The following is a 14,748-nucleotide window of genomic DNA, read 5'->3' as shown; positions in this document are numbered from 1 at the left end:
AAAAAGGAAAAGCTGCAAAAACAAAGAATACATCAAACAGCCACAATAAATACAAATAAAATTCTAATTTACATTGTCCTTTTGAAAGGGTGTTAGATTTTACTTTTGACTTGTGTCACACCAGTTAGAAACACCTACTGTTATTAAAGGAGGAATGGGGGAAGCAAACAGAGTATTACAGGTTTTTAAAGAAAGTGATAAATATCTATGTTTTAGAGAAAACACAGTTAAAGTTTCACACCAGAACTAAATACTAAATTAGATTCAGGTTGAAAACTGAGGTAATATTTGGTATTATTTTCATTATATGAATTTAGTAATTTTACATTTGTAAGGTGTTATTATTTTAAATAAAATTATGGGATTTTTTTTTTTTTTTTTTTTTTTTTTTTTTTTTTTTTTTGGCCCCCTAAGAAATACCGAGCTAAAGTTCTCTTGATTGCGTTTGACTCTCTCCATCTCTGGAGTGATAGCTGTTGGGATTCCTTTCCCCAAATTTTCTTTGTACAAAACCTGTGAGATACAAGAAAGTACCCAGAGGACATTTAAAACAAGCAGAGAGTAAGGAAGGGAGGAAGTGGGGGAAGGGTTATATGTGAGGAGACAATTTTTTAGTAAGTAATATTTAGTAAGGGTAATGTTTTTACTTTTTTCACAGTTTTAATGGTGAACTCTACAGTGCTAATTGTGGAAATGAAAAAGTACAATGGAAAGCATTAAGTTATAGGATATAAGTATAACGCTGAGAAATCTTGTTAATTGTACTTACAGTATTTCAAATCTAGTCAAGTCACTGAAAATGTTAAAGTATAATCGGAAATGTGAGTCATTTTGTATTAACATGGTTTTGGTCAGGTAATAATACATAACACACACACACACAGAATTGTTAAGATGTTACTTTCTTTAAAAAAGATGGTTATTGTGGTAAATTTTTTGTGGGAAATAGTGTCTTATATATTTGTAAATACCGAGCTAAAGTTCTCTTGATTGCGTTTGACTCTCTCAATCTCTGGAGTCACAGTGGTTGGAATGCCTGTTCCCAAGTTTTCTTTGTACATAACCTGTAGAAAATAATTAGAATACCCGGAAAGGTAAAATGACTGTAAATCCTTTAGATAGCAGCTACATGTGGGCTATTTGGGGGAAACTCATAAAAACAATCTAGCTCTCAAAAACATTCAAGGAACAGGGGGAAAAATTCCATAAATATTTATGTTGTCTTTTCCAAAGTAGTAAAAAATTTTACTACCTTGAAAACTGGGCACTAAATTACACATTTTCGATAACCACTTAGTGCATGCCTAAAATGCATTAAATAATAGTAAATTTACCAATGAGAAAAATCAACCATTTTGTTGCATCTAGCATTGGTGCCTTAAATATAGTAGGCCTGCAGTAGACTTGTACTTAATGAATAGATTGCTTGGTTTAAACTTTTCTTATCACAGGATACTCTATTCCTTCAGGCTTATTGAGAATTCTGTTTTATATCTCCTAATGAATGTTCCTCGCTGGCTCCTAATCTGTAGGAGCCTAGTCCCTGGATATGAGATGGTTTAATCGGTTTATTTTTCAGGAAGAGCATCTTTACTTGAAATTTTTACTGCTAATTGCTGGATCAAGTAAACTAGTGTTTTCTGAATTGGGAGAAATCCATATTTTTTAGTAGTAGTATCGAAGGACTATGCATTTTAATGAAAACATTAAGGAACCTCCACTTTCTGAGCCTCCTTAACTCTTAAGTTTTCAGCCTAAAGGACTGAATGGGTTCTTTTAAATGGATGGATTCCCTGGTGTATTAGCGCATGGGGTGGGGAGCAACATACCCAGATTTTAATTCTTAAAATCAGTGACAAGCTAGGCATGATAGCTTTGTTTTGCAAGGAAACTTCTAGGAACCTTTGAACATCTACCTTCTTGGTAACAAAGTTGCATTTCTTTACTCTTCACCCAACAAAGCAGCAGAATTGATCACGGACAACAGTGCAAAGCAAAATTAAAGAAAACCAAGAAGTTGTAATGCAAAGTGACAAAGGAGCCTGGGCTAGCTTTATCAACCCATATTAGAGGACACAAAACTCTAAATGAAATTTGTACCACAAGGAAGCCAGAGTATATAAGCAGGGAGTGAGAAGGGAATGAGATCTAAATAATATGAACAACCTGCAAGAGAAATATCAAGTATCTTTTAAAGAAAATCAAATGAGAGCTCAGTCCTCCATTGACTAGGGGAGTCCCAAGACCAAGGTCCTCACCTTTTATTGGCCATAAACTATTTCCCAAACTTCACATAGTCTCTTGCTAGTAGCCAACACCTGCCTAGAATCTGCCTATGGATGGGGAAAGGGTTGGGTTTCAGAGCCAGGGCTTGCTTGACAAAAGGTCAGGACAAATGTGCTAACCTGATATTTCAGGTGTCAGGGACACCCGCCCCGCAATAAACTGCACAGGTGCCTGATATTCCCATGAGAGAACAGGCTTAATGTATAATATGCCATTGTAGGTCCATCACAGCCTGCACCACTGCATTTACAAGATGGAGAGAGCAAAGAATACAGGACAAGAAATCTTGAAAGGGAGGGGAGAAGAGACTTCACATGTCTACCCAGGGTCTTTTTGGACACTGGGAATCCTATCATTCATATGATGTGTCACACATAACACACACACATTATATATATATATATACACACAAAACCAAAGTATGTTATACTACTTCTGTGTTTATACGTATATGCTTTTAGTTAAATTACTTGAGATCATCCCAATAACCTTGTTACTACCATCAAAACCTTTTACTTTGGAAACGAATGGCATGATAATTAAGAAGCCCAGTCCATGAGCTTCAAGTCAGTGACAGGTAGGAAAAGAAAGCCAAGTCCCTTCTACTCCTTGATGATGAGAAGAGAGGTTTCTTAACTACCTTTGCAACCTATAGTGACCCCATCAAGACTAAGGGAGAATTCACAACATCCCCAAGGCATGGAAGCTCTTAATAGGAAGCAGAAGGATGAGAGAGCACCAGGGTAGCAATTGGGAGATAGCCAGTCACATAAATGCAATCTGAGAGTATGGCCACTACCGAGCTAATGTGCTTCTGCGTCTGCTTCACACGTTTCACTTCAGGCAGGTCAGGGATTGGAGTTCCTTGTCCTATTGCTTCCTTATACTTCACCTGCGGATTTAAAAATGGGGAGAGGTATTATTACATGCTGGACAGTTACTCTTCCCAACATGTACATGTTTTTGGTAACCCCCAAATTTAAAAAAATCAACAATGTAAATAACACAAGCTTTATACTTAGTGTGAATGGGACCTCATTCTGGTATTGGGTAACTCATTCTGATATTGGGTAAGAGGAGAACAATTCCGAGGACAGGGACACTTTGTCTCTCTCTTGTCTCTTTGGGGCAGGGGTGGGGAACCCTATTTAGACTACAGCCGTTTCCTGTATATCCCGATGTCTTTATGGCCAACAGGTCATTTGACTAGGACAAACAGATTCACATACATATATCCAGGAAGGTTGGTTCTTTGGCTGTACCGGATTCTACCTTCTCACAAGCCTCTCCGTTTTTCAGATGTAATCTCTCCCTCATGAAAACCGCCAAGGCACTGCACTGAGTATGAAATGACTCTAGCCACTGGTGTATACCGTGTGGTGGTGGTACACCTATTTTAGCAATATAAGCTGTTTCTGGTGACAGAGGCTTTGAGTGCAACTCGTAGGTCATCGTAAATTNTTTTTTTTTTTTTTTTTTTTTTTTTTGGCCCCCTAAGAAATACCGAGCTAAAGTTCTCTTGATTGCGTTTGACTCTCTCCATCTCTGGAGTGATAGCTGTTGGGATTCCTTTCCCCAAATTTTCTTTGTACAAAACCTGTGAGATACAAGAAAGTACCCAGAGGACATTTAAAACAAGCAGAGAGTAAGGAAGGGAGGAAGTGGGGAAGGGTTATATGTGAGGAGACAATTTTTTAGTAAGTAATATTTAGTAAGGGTAATGTTTTACTTTTTTCACAGTTTTAATGGTGAACTCTACAGTGCTAATTGTGGAAATGAAAAGTACAATGGAAAGCATTAAGTTATAGGATATAAGTATAACGCTGAGAAATCTTGTTAATTGTACTTACAGTATTTCAAATCTAGTCAAGTCACTGAAAATGTTAAAGTATAATCGGAAATGTGAGTCATTTTGTATTAACATGGTTTTGGTCAGGTAATAATACATAACACACACACACACAGAATTGTTAAGATGTTACTTTCTTTAAAAAAGATGGTTATTGTGGTAAATTTTTTGTGGGAAATAGTGTCTTATATATTTGTAAATACCGAGCTAAAGTTCTCTTGATTGCGTTTGACTCTCTCAATCTCTGGAGTCACAGTGGTTGGAATGCCTGTTCCCAAGTTTTCTTTGTACATAACCTGTAGAAAATAATTAGAATACCCGGAAAGGTAAAATGACTGTAAATCCTTTAGATAGCAGCTACATGTGGGCTATTTGGGGAAACTCATAAAACAATCTAGCTCTCAAAACATTCAAGGAACAGGGGAAAATTCCATAAATATTTATGTTGTCTTTTCCAAAGTAGTAAAAAATTTTACTACCTTGAAAACTGGGCACTAAATTACACATTTTCGATAACCACTTAGTGCATGCCTAAAATGCATTAAATAATAGTAAATTTACCAATGAGAAAATCAACCATTTTGTTGCATCTAGCATTGGTGCCTTAAATATAGTAGGCCTGCAGTAGACTTGTACTTAATGAATAGATTGCTTGGTTTAAACTTTTCTTATCACAGGATACTCTATTCCTTCAGGCTTATTGAGAATTCTGTTTTATATCTCCTAATGAATGTTCCTCGCTGGCTCCTAATCTGTAGGAGCCTAGTCCCTGGATATGAGATGGTTTAATCGGTTTATTTTCAGGAAGAGCATCTTTACTTGAAATTTTACTGCTAATTGCTGGATCAAGTAAACTAGTGTTTTCTGAATTGGGAGAAATCCATATTTTTTAGTAGTAGTATCGAAGGACTATGCATTTTAATGAAAACATTAAGGAACCTCCACTTTCTGAGCCTCCTTAACTCTTAAGTTTTCAGCCTAAAGGACTGAATGGGTTCTTTTAAATGGATGGATTCCCTGGTGTATTAGCGCATGGGGTGGGGAGCAACATACCCAGATTTTAATTCTTAAAATCAGTGACAAGCTAGGCATGATAGCTTTGTTTTGCAAGGAAACTTCTAGGAACCTTTGAACATCTACCTTCTTGGTAACAAAGTTGCATTTCTTTACTCTTCACCCAACAAAGCAGCAGAATTGATCACGGACAACAGTGCAAAGCAAAATTAAAGAAAACCAAGAAGTTGTAATGCAAAGTGACAAAGGAGCCTGGGCTAGCTTTATCAACCCATATTAGAGGACACAAAACTCTAAATGAAATTTGTACCACAAGGAAGCCAGAGTATATAAGCAGGGAGTGAGAAGGGAATGAGATCTAAATAATATGAACAACCTGCAAGAGAAATATCAAGTATCTTTTAAAGAAAATCAAATGAGAGCTCAGTCCTCCATTGACTAGGGGAGTCCCAAGACCAAGGTCCTCACCTTTTATTGGCCATAAACTATTTCCCAAACTTCACATAGTCTCTTGCTAGTAGCCAACACCTGCCTAGAATCTGCCTATGGATGGGGAAAGGGTTGGGTTTCAGAGCCAGGGCTTGCTTGACAAAAGGTCAGGACAAATGTGCTAACCTGATATTTCAGGTGTCAGGGACACCCGCCCCGCAATAAACTGCACAGGTGCCTGATATTCCCATGAGAGAACAGGCTTAATGTATAATATGCCATTGTAGGTCCATCACAGCCTGCACCACTGCATTTACAAGATGGAGAGAGCAAAGAATACAGGACAAGAAATCTTGAAAGGGAGGGGAGAAGAGACTTCACATGTCTACCCAGGGTCTTTTGGACACTGGGAATCCTATCATTCATATGATGTGTCACACATAACACACACACATTATATATATATATATACACACAAAACCAAAGTATGTTATACTACTTCTGTGTTTATACGTATATGCTTTTAGTTAAATTACTTGAGATCATCCCAATAACCTTGTTACTACCATCAAAACCTTTTACTTTGGAAACGAATGGCATGATAATTAAGAAGCCCAGTCCATGAGCTTCAAGTCAGTGACAGGTAGGAAAAGAAAGCCAAGTCCCTTCTACTCCTTGATGATGAGAAGAGAGGTTTCTTAACTACCTTTGCAACCTATAGTGACCCCATCAAGACTAAGGGAGAATTCACAACATCCCCAAGGCATGGAAGCTCTTAATAGGAAGCAGAAGGATGAGAGAGCACCAGGGTAGCAATTGGGAGATAGCCAGTCACATAAATGCAATCTGAGAGTATGGCCACTACCGAGCTAATGTGCTTCTGCGTCTGCTTCACACGTTTCACTTCAGGCAGGTCAGGGATTGGAGTTCCTTGTCCTATTGCTTCCTTATACTTCACCTGCGGATTTAAAATGGGGAGAGGTATTATTACATGCTGGACAGTTACTCTTCCCAACATGTACATGTTTTGGTAACCCCAAATTTAAAAAAATCAACAATGTAAATAACACAAGCTTTATACTTAGTGTGAATGGGACCTCATTCTGGTATTGGGTAACTCATTCTGATATTGGGTAAGAGGAGAACAATTCCGAGGACAGGGACACTTTGTCTCTCTCTTGTCTCTTTGGGGCAGGGGTGGGGAACCCTATTTAGACTACAGCCGTTTCCTGTATATCCCGATGTCTTTATGGCCAACAGGTCATTTGACTAGGACAAACAGATTCACATACATATATCCAGGAAGGTTGGTTCTTTGGCTGTACCGGATTCTACCTTCTCACAAGCCTCTCCGTTTTCAGATGTAATCTCTCCCTCATGAAAACCGCCAAGGCACTGCACTGAGTATGAAATGACTCTAGCCACTGGTGTATACCGTGTGGTGGTGGTACACCTATTTTAGCAATATAAGCTGTTTCTGGTGACAGAGGCTTTGAGTGCAACTCGTAGGTCATCGTAAATTATCAAAGGGAGGCAGAAAATATTACAAATGCATCCTCTGTATCTTTACCGAGCTAATGTGGTCCTGTGTTTGTTTCACTCTCATCATCTCAGGTGTCTTTCCGATAGCCGTTCCTGGTGAGACATCCTCTTTATATAAAACCTGGGCATTGAGAATCAGGACAGTGTTACACAGAAGAAAGGAAAACCCAGCAGTTCCTGGAGAAAGACTAGGACACATGGCTTCTGTGAAAACGATGTTCCCAGGCAAGTGCCAGAGCATCGCGCCTGACATTTCCATGTCAGTATCAGAGACTCAGACCAGATATACAACATGGATCATTTTCCAGATTTTAAGATTTCTTCTAAGATTGTGGTACCATATTAACACAGGATGAGAAGAGCCAGGAAATGTTGATTAACAACAAAACCCTCCCATGTGTAACACAAAATCCATTAAAGAAATGCAAAGTCAATCAGTTATTTGGGGGAGAGATGACAAAAGAAATCACAATGTCAAAAAGAAATCCATCTTCTTGAAGCAAGACAACACATGTTACTGCTCTGGGATTTAAAATTTAAAATAAAATTACTTTGTTAGCAGATATAAAGTTATTTCAAATGGTCTCTGGAGAGAGGATTTTGGAGCAAAGTATGGGGGATTTTAGCAAATCACTGCTAGTATTACTGAGGAGGTTAGATGTTAATTGTCTATCAATATAAGGCTAGTATATTTTTAAAGAGGAGAGTGAAACGACCAGGTTAGCATTAAATGCAAAATAAATAGTAAATATACCGAGCTGAAATTCTTTTGATTTTCTTTTACACGCAGTATTTCTGGCGTGTCTTGAACAACTGTAATTTTCCTTTACTGTTTTAAGGTCACACTGGTATTGGAGCTATGAAGAAAGAGTAAACATCTTGTTAAGATTTCAACATTGCTTTATTTTCTTTATTTGTCCTATATTATGCAAAGGAAATTAAAATCCTGTATCTTTAAAAAAAAAAAAAAAAAGTCTGTGCCACAATAATTATGGTCTGGTAGCCCAAGGGAAATTATTTGATAAGAATTTTGTGGAGAAACTAATTTTAAAAAGCATATAAAGCTAGGGGTTTGTTTTTGTTTAAGTATCTCTTGCTTAGATTTAACTTTGAAAAAGATAGATGTCACCACTAATGGAAAGCGGTGATAGTTCACATTCAGTAAAGGAAGCTACTGACAGGGTTTAGGATACACTATCCCAAAATATGGCACCTTGACATTTGAAAAAACAGCAGAAGCAGGAGGGTTTTCCGGCCTTCTCTGTTTTTCCTAAAGCAGATAATAATTATCTGATCTTCATTTAAAGCAGGCAATAAGCTGCTCCTTCCAGAAGGGTCCTCCCTAGACCCAGAGGAAAGGAGCCAAAGACACAGAGATACTAGGAGAATCTGAATAAACAGGCCTTGCTCAATCACCTGTTTATTACCATTGGATCATACCCCTTTGTCCAGTCACACTTCTGCATCTCTATCCTTAAAAATACACACATTTTCCTGTTTCTTTGGGTTGTCATTTCTGAAGCTTTTATTAAATAAATTGTATGTGTGTCTCTTGTTAATCTGTCTTTTGTTACAACAGTTTTAGCCATGAACCTTGCCATGGGTGAGGAAAAGATACTATATTTTCTCCCCTACACCACCAACGAAGTAACAGATGAGTCTTTCATGCTGTGATTTGGGATTAAGATATAAGGTGAGCCCAGAGATGAATTGAGCGCACACTTCCTGGGGCAGGATGGGAGTAGTAGAGGGCTGCACAACAGCCCCACTGCAGGCCTGGGATATCCAGAGGCATCTTCCTCAGCACCCCAGGTACCTGTGGGCTGTGCCTTACGTTTAATAAAAACTTACAAGGCTGAAGTTCTTTTGGTTCTCCCGGACTCTCTGCATCTCTGGGGTGTCCAAAACAGTCTCATAATACGACATGGACTTCTCAGCATCTTCCTTGTATTTTTTCTGGGAATAGATTCCAAGAAATAAGGAGGGTAAACACCACAGGGATATAGGCCAGTGGGACCTAAAATAGCCCTTCCAGGCTCAGCAGAGGGAAAGTCCTTTGTATTTTCTTAACTGTCCAAGGATGTTAGGGCATTGCAAGGAAGAACCCTCTCAGTCAAAGAGCACCATACTTTTCCTTTCCAGGAAAACAGCCCACACATTCAGTAGGACCTATTGTCATGGCAAAGCTGGCAGAGGGGGAACCTTGCTAGCTGGTCCACAGGAAAGTTATAGCCAGCAATGCCCAGAGAGGGAGATGGGGATGCCTCCAGTGGCAGTAGTCCTCACTGGGCTGGATGAAGCTATGTAGCCAGACTGCTCAGCAAGCTGGCGGAGAGAAGCTAGAGGGTTAAGAGTCAAAGACATGACCTTTAGAAAGCCTTAGCTGGTGACAAGATGTTCACTGAGCCATGAGTAGGTGTGATCAGGGCTCCCAGCTGCAGGACTGGGCGGGCGGGCAGGCAGGCAGGCCCAGAGGCATTTCCAGAATATGGCTCTTGATGCTGCAGAAAGCAGCCTGACAGGACTGGCAGCTCTACCAAACAGACACACCTGGAGCACCACTAAGGCCAGCTGACTGGCCAAGGACTACTCTGAGCCAGACATCACTATTCTTTGGGCTCCCCTGTCCTGCCCCAGCCTTTGACTGGAGAGACATATCCATAGAGACTGCTCTTCCAGATAGCAGTGGGCAGTCGATCCCACCACCAAACTGATCGTCTTTGTTCTCTGCAGCAGAACACTTACACTTTGCCCTTTAGAGCCTTATTTTTCTTTCATCACTTGTCGCTATGTCCTTTCACTTCTCTCTCTCGCTTAACTTAGCTCCAGTTTTTCCCACTTTTCAGGGAAGTTTTGGTTTGGAGGGCTGAGGGCTGAGGAAAGAGACTAGCCACTATTATAATGGGGATAAAACTATTCTGTCTCTATTTATGTTGTTAATATAGGAATTACATTTATAAGTATTGAAATTTGTAATCTTGCCAGAGAAAACAAAGAAACAGTTTCAGCCAATGAGAGATGTAGGCCTAGATTTTATTCATCTAAATGGAAGCGAATTAAAGACAAGATTTTTTGGAAGAAAAGGTAGTTCACCAGGAACAAATGTTTTGTTCATGAAAAAGTCACCTAGATGACTCCTTAGCTATATAGGTGTAAAGAAAACAGTCCTCATTGTCCTGGGAAAAGAATGGAAACAATCCTCCTTTTATTTTATTTTTAACTTTTATTGTTTTTCTTTTATTTTTTCCAAGATTAAGCAAAAGCTACCTCAACTGGTTTGCAGAGCTGGTGCTAATCCCTTAGAGGGGTAATCACATTTGAACACAGAACTTGGACTCCCTGGTGTTCCCAGACCAAAGTGAGGGTTGGGCTGCTATTTCTCATGGCCCAATAATGAAATGCAGATGAACTGGGGAGGAAAAGAGGTTTTTTGTTTTTTGTTTTGAGACGGAGTTTCGCTGTGTCTCCAGGCTGGAGTGCAGTGGTGCAATCTTGGCTCACTGCAACCTCTGACTCCCTGGTTCAAGCAATTCTCCTGCCTCAGCCTTCTGAGTAGCTGGGATTACAGGTGTGCATGACCACACCCAGCTAATTTTTGTATTTTTAGTAGAGATGGGGTTTCACCATGTTGGTCAGGACGGTCTCAATCTCCTAACCTCATGACCCACCCTGCTTGGTCTCACAAAGTCGTGGGATTACAGGCGAGAGCCACTGTGCCCGGCCAAGAGTTTTTATTTTTGTAACTGGTTACTGGGAGAAGTCCTGGAAATTATTGCCAGACAGACTCAAAATTAGAAGTTTTTCAGAGCTTATATACCTTTTAAGCTATATGTCTATGTGTAAGTGTTCATTCATCTAAAGACATAAGTGATTAACTTTTTTTTTTGAGCGGGAGTCTTGCTCAGTTGCCCAGCCTGGAGTGTGGTGGCGTGATCTCGGCTCACTGCAAGCTCCGCCTCCTGGGTTCACGCCATTCTCCTGCCTCAGCCTCCCGAGTAGCTGGGACTACAGGCGCCCGCCACCACGACCGGCTAATTTTTTTGTATTTTAGTAGAGACGGGGTTTCACCGTGTTAGCCAGAATGGTCTCGATCTCCTGACCTCGTGATCCGCCCGCCTCTGCCTCCCAAAGTGCTGGGATTACAGGCGTGAGCCACCGAGCCTGGCCAACTTCTTTTAATTTATAACTAAGGTCTGAGTTCTGAAGACCTTCCTCTGGAGCCTCAGTAAATTTACTTAATTTAAATGGGTGCAGGTGCTGGGGCAATTACTCTTACGTTGTCTCCTGCTAAATCAGGGAGGTTTGAGGAGTTTCTTCAGGACCCCCAATAAACTTGTTTGTGGAGGCCTGGGGAGTTTTTTTAGACTCCACAGTAAAACTTGTTTAATTCTACATGAGTCCTGTTAAGAATCCCTTCATTATTTTGTTATGCTTTAAGGCCCAGGAAAGGCCTAGGCAAAACTTTTGGTGGGCTTTTGTTATATCCCAGCGTTTGTACAGGGACACTGGCTTTTAACATCTAACTTAACCATTCAGTACTGAAACGGTTGTGAGACCTGGCCTGCCATACTGGCATTAAGTATTCAGTAGAGTGGTCCCTACTTATCTGAGGTTTCACTTTCCACGGTTTCAGTTAACTATAGTCAACCTTGGTCAAAAATAAGAGTACATAACAATAAGATATTTTGAGGGAGAGAGAGACCACATCCATGTAACTACATAACTTTTATTACAGTATATTGTTATAATTGTTCTATTTTATTATTGTTAATCTCTTACTTTGCTAATTTACAAATTAAGCTTTATCATAGGGGTATACGTATAGGAGAAAACAGTATATATAGGTTTGGGTGTTGTCTGTAATTTCAGGCACCCACTCGAGGTCTTGGAACATATCCCCCTCGGATAAGAGGAGACTACTGTATAGTATCCTAAATTTGTGAGTCAGCTTACATTGCTTGCCTTAACCCCCAGGTATGAGGTTTAAGAATTATAAATACAGATTCTCCATTGGAAATCGAGAATCGAGAAGCAAGTTTGTGGAAACACAAGCACCATCTCACCAGTATTTACCATTCAACTGTAAATACTGATCTGAACTGGGGAGGAACTAACTTGCCTGGCTATATTTTAGGCCTTGAGGAACAAGCCAGAGAGAGCCCCAGGAGAGCAGAGCAAGTGACTTGATCCTACACTGGGATAGACCCACGTGCTGAAGCTTTCGTTAAAGATCAGCAGTATCAAAAGCAGAAGGTAAAAGGCTGGTGAGCCTCTCACAGCCCAAAGACTGTCAGCCTCCGTGGCTCCCTCAATGAACACAACATGATAATTTGGAGCTCATATAATTTTGGTAATTTTTAAAAAGCTAATTATTCTTCCGCATCCCTACCCTTCAAAGAAAAGAAACATTTCTACCATTTGAATACACCTGCTTCCTAATCAAACCACTCTCTAGTGATAACTATATTTTTCATGTGCAATTTTACAATATACAACTATATGTTGCCAATAAAGGGTTGAAATCCCTGATTCCCCAATCTGATTGGAGATAATCTGTGAAAATTAAAAACAAACAAAAATAGATTTCCAGAGCCTACCACAGATTTACTAGTGTCAAAATTCCAGAGTTGGACCAGGGAATCTACATCCCCAGGTCCCTATAAAGCACAGCTAGGGCAGGTTAACTACTGCTTTGGACCTCGTTGGTCAGAAGACAAGCACAAATTCTAATCTGGTGCCACTCTAAACAAATTGCAGACTCCTGATCATCACTGACAATCGTTAATACAAATGAGGGCATATCCTGGGGTGTGAAGGACAGCCTACTTTTCTTCATCTCTCTATTTGTAGGAAGATGGAGAGTTATTCATCATGAGGAGAGTCAGGGGTTAGACTGTGTGGTCTCAATCTCAATCTTGTTTGAGATTGGTAATCCAAATGTGGGCTACTTTGTTTCTTCCAGATTTGCGCACACATTTTTAAAGCCACATGATAAGAGATTTTACATGTGAAAATATTGATTCATTAATTACAAGTTGTACCATGTAAGAGTTCTTCAGTACCTTAAAATTCCTGCATTGTAGGTTACCCTCTCTCTCCCTCTTCTTTTTTTTTTTTTTTTTTTTTTGAGACGGAGTCTTGCTCTGTTGCCCAGGCTGGAGTGCAATGGCATGATCTTGGCTCACTGCAAGCTCTGCCTCCCAGGTTCATGCCATTCTCCTGCCTCAGCCTCCCGAGTAGCTGGGACTACAGGCGCCCGCCACCACGCCCGGCTAATTTTTGTGTGTTTTAGTAGAGATGGAGTTTCACCATGTTAGCCAGGATGGTCTTGATCTCCTGACCTCGTGATCCGCCCGCCTCAGCCTCCCAAAGTGCTGGGATTACAGGCGTGAGCCACTGCGCCAGGCCTGTCTCTCTCTCTTTTTTCTTTAAGAGTCTCACCCTGTCGCCCAGGGAACTCCAGTGGTGCAGTCATAGCTGACTGCAGCCTCAACCGCCTGGGCTCAATCCATCTTCCCACCTCAGCCTTCCTAGAAGCTGGGACTGGCATGCACCACCACACCTGGCCAATTTTTGTAGAAACAGGGTTTTGCCACATTGCCCAGGCTGATCTCAAACTCGTGGACTTAAGTGATCCACTTGCCTTGGCCTCCCAAAATGCTGGGAATACAGGCGTGAGCCACCGCACCTGGTGAATCTCTTTTTTATTGGGAAAAACTGTGATTTGAAAAATCTCTTAAGGTATTAATGGAAGGACTTCCATTCTTCCATGATTGGGGTTTGAGTGATGGCATGACGAATGTCCTTACCTGGCTTGAAAGATTCTTGACTTGTTGGGCATGAATGATCTCTGGAGTATCAACCACAGAAGTGAAATTGGCTTTCTCCATTTCTGCTGATTGCTTATACTTAATCTGTAAAAGATACCCAATAGTTGGGTAAATGTTTACAATGTGCACAACAGTTGTTGGCTTGATTTGATTAAGAGGTGAGCCGTATTTCTTTTCCAAGAAGGACTCATTCATTTGACATTCAACAGACATTTCTTCCTATTTTGTTCATAGTTTTATACCAAAGAGTGAAATTCAGTAAGAAAAGTCAAGTCCTAGCTGTTGAGAGAAGATCTAGTTGGATGCAGGATGGGATATGGGTAAGGAGGGATCATCAGCAGATAGTAAGGCATGGATTGTTTATATATGAGCTGGGAGGATGACACATAAGCAAAAGACCCATACCAATGAGCATTAGACAAGCTAAGATGCCTAAAAACTATTCTAAACTTAGGGCTTGAAAGGAGAGTAAGAACTCCCAAGATATTCTAAGCAAGGAATTCCTGGCATCAAATGAGTGGATTGACTCAGAAACAAGGCCAGGATGTCAAGTCTGCCCAGCTCTAAACAGCTACTTAATTCCTCAGTTTCTGCCCTTTGCTCTGAGTGTCCCCAGAGTCTATGGACTCAGAAAGGCAGACAGCGATGAGCCTGGCAAAGGGTCCTCCATCCTTTCATTGGGGCGGATTCCTCCAGGCAGATGTTCAAGAATGCCATTGTATGCATGTGACTGTCACCAATAAATCAGATGACAGAAGGACACTTTATGTCCTTAAAGTTACAACTACTTTCCTGAAA

At 40.4% G+C, this 14,748-nt stretch overlaps 1 protein-coding gene across 1 annotated transcript in view; it reads right to left on the bottom strand.

The window, feature by feature from the left end:
• Positions 1-14,748, bottom strand: part of NEB (nebulin) — a 236,581-nt gene that overhangs the window by 15,830 nt on the left and 206,003 nt on the right. Inside the window, 8 exon segments of the mRNA XM_017866068.1 lie at positions 3,791-3,883; positions 4,339-4,431; positions 6,444-6,536; positions 7,149-7,241; positions 7,875-7,944; positions 7,946-7,977; positions 8,972-9,076; positions 13,930-14,034. Of these exon segments, the coding sequence (XP_017721557.1) occupies positions 3,791-3,883; positions 4,339-4,431; positions 6,444-6,536; positions 7,149-7,241; positions 7,875-7,944; positions 7,946-7,977; positions 8,972-9,076; positions 13,930-14,034 (684 nt within the window).

This window comes from Rhinopithecus bieti, unplaced genomic scaffold, assembly GCF_001698545.2.
Source record: "Rhinopithecus bieti isolate Rb0 unplaced genomic scaffold, ASM169854v2 scaffold_81617, whole genome shotgun sequence".
Taxonomy (NCBI): Eukaryota; Metazoa; Chordata; class Mammalia; order Primates; family Cercopithecidae; genus Rhinopithecus; species Rhinopithecus bieti.
The sequence above is the reverse complement of the archived record's forward strand: the minus strand, read 5'-3'. Positions and strand labels throughout refer to the sequence as shown.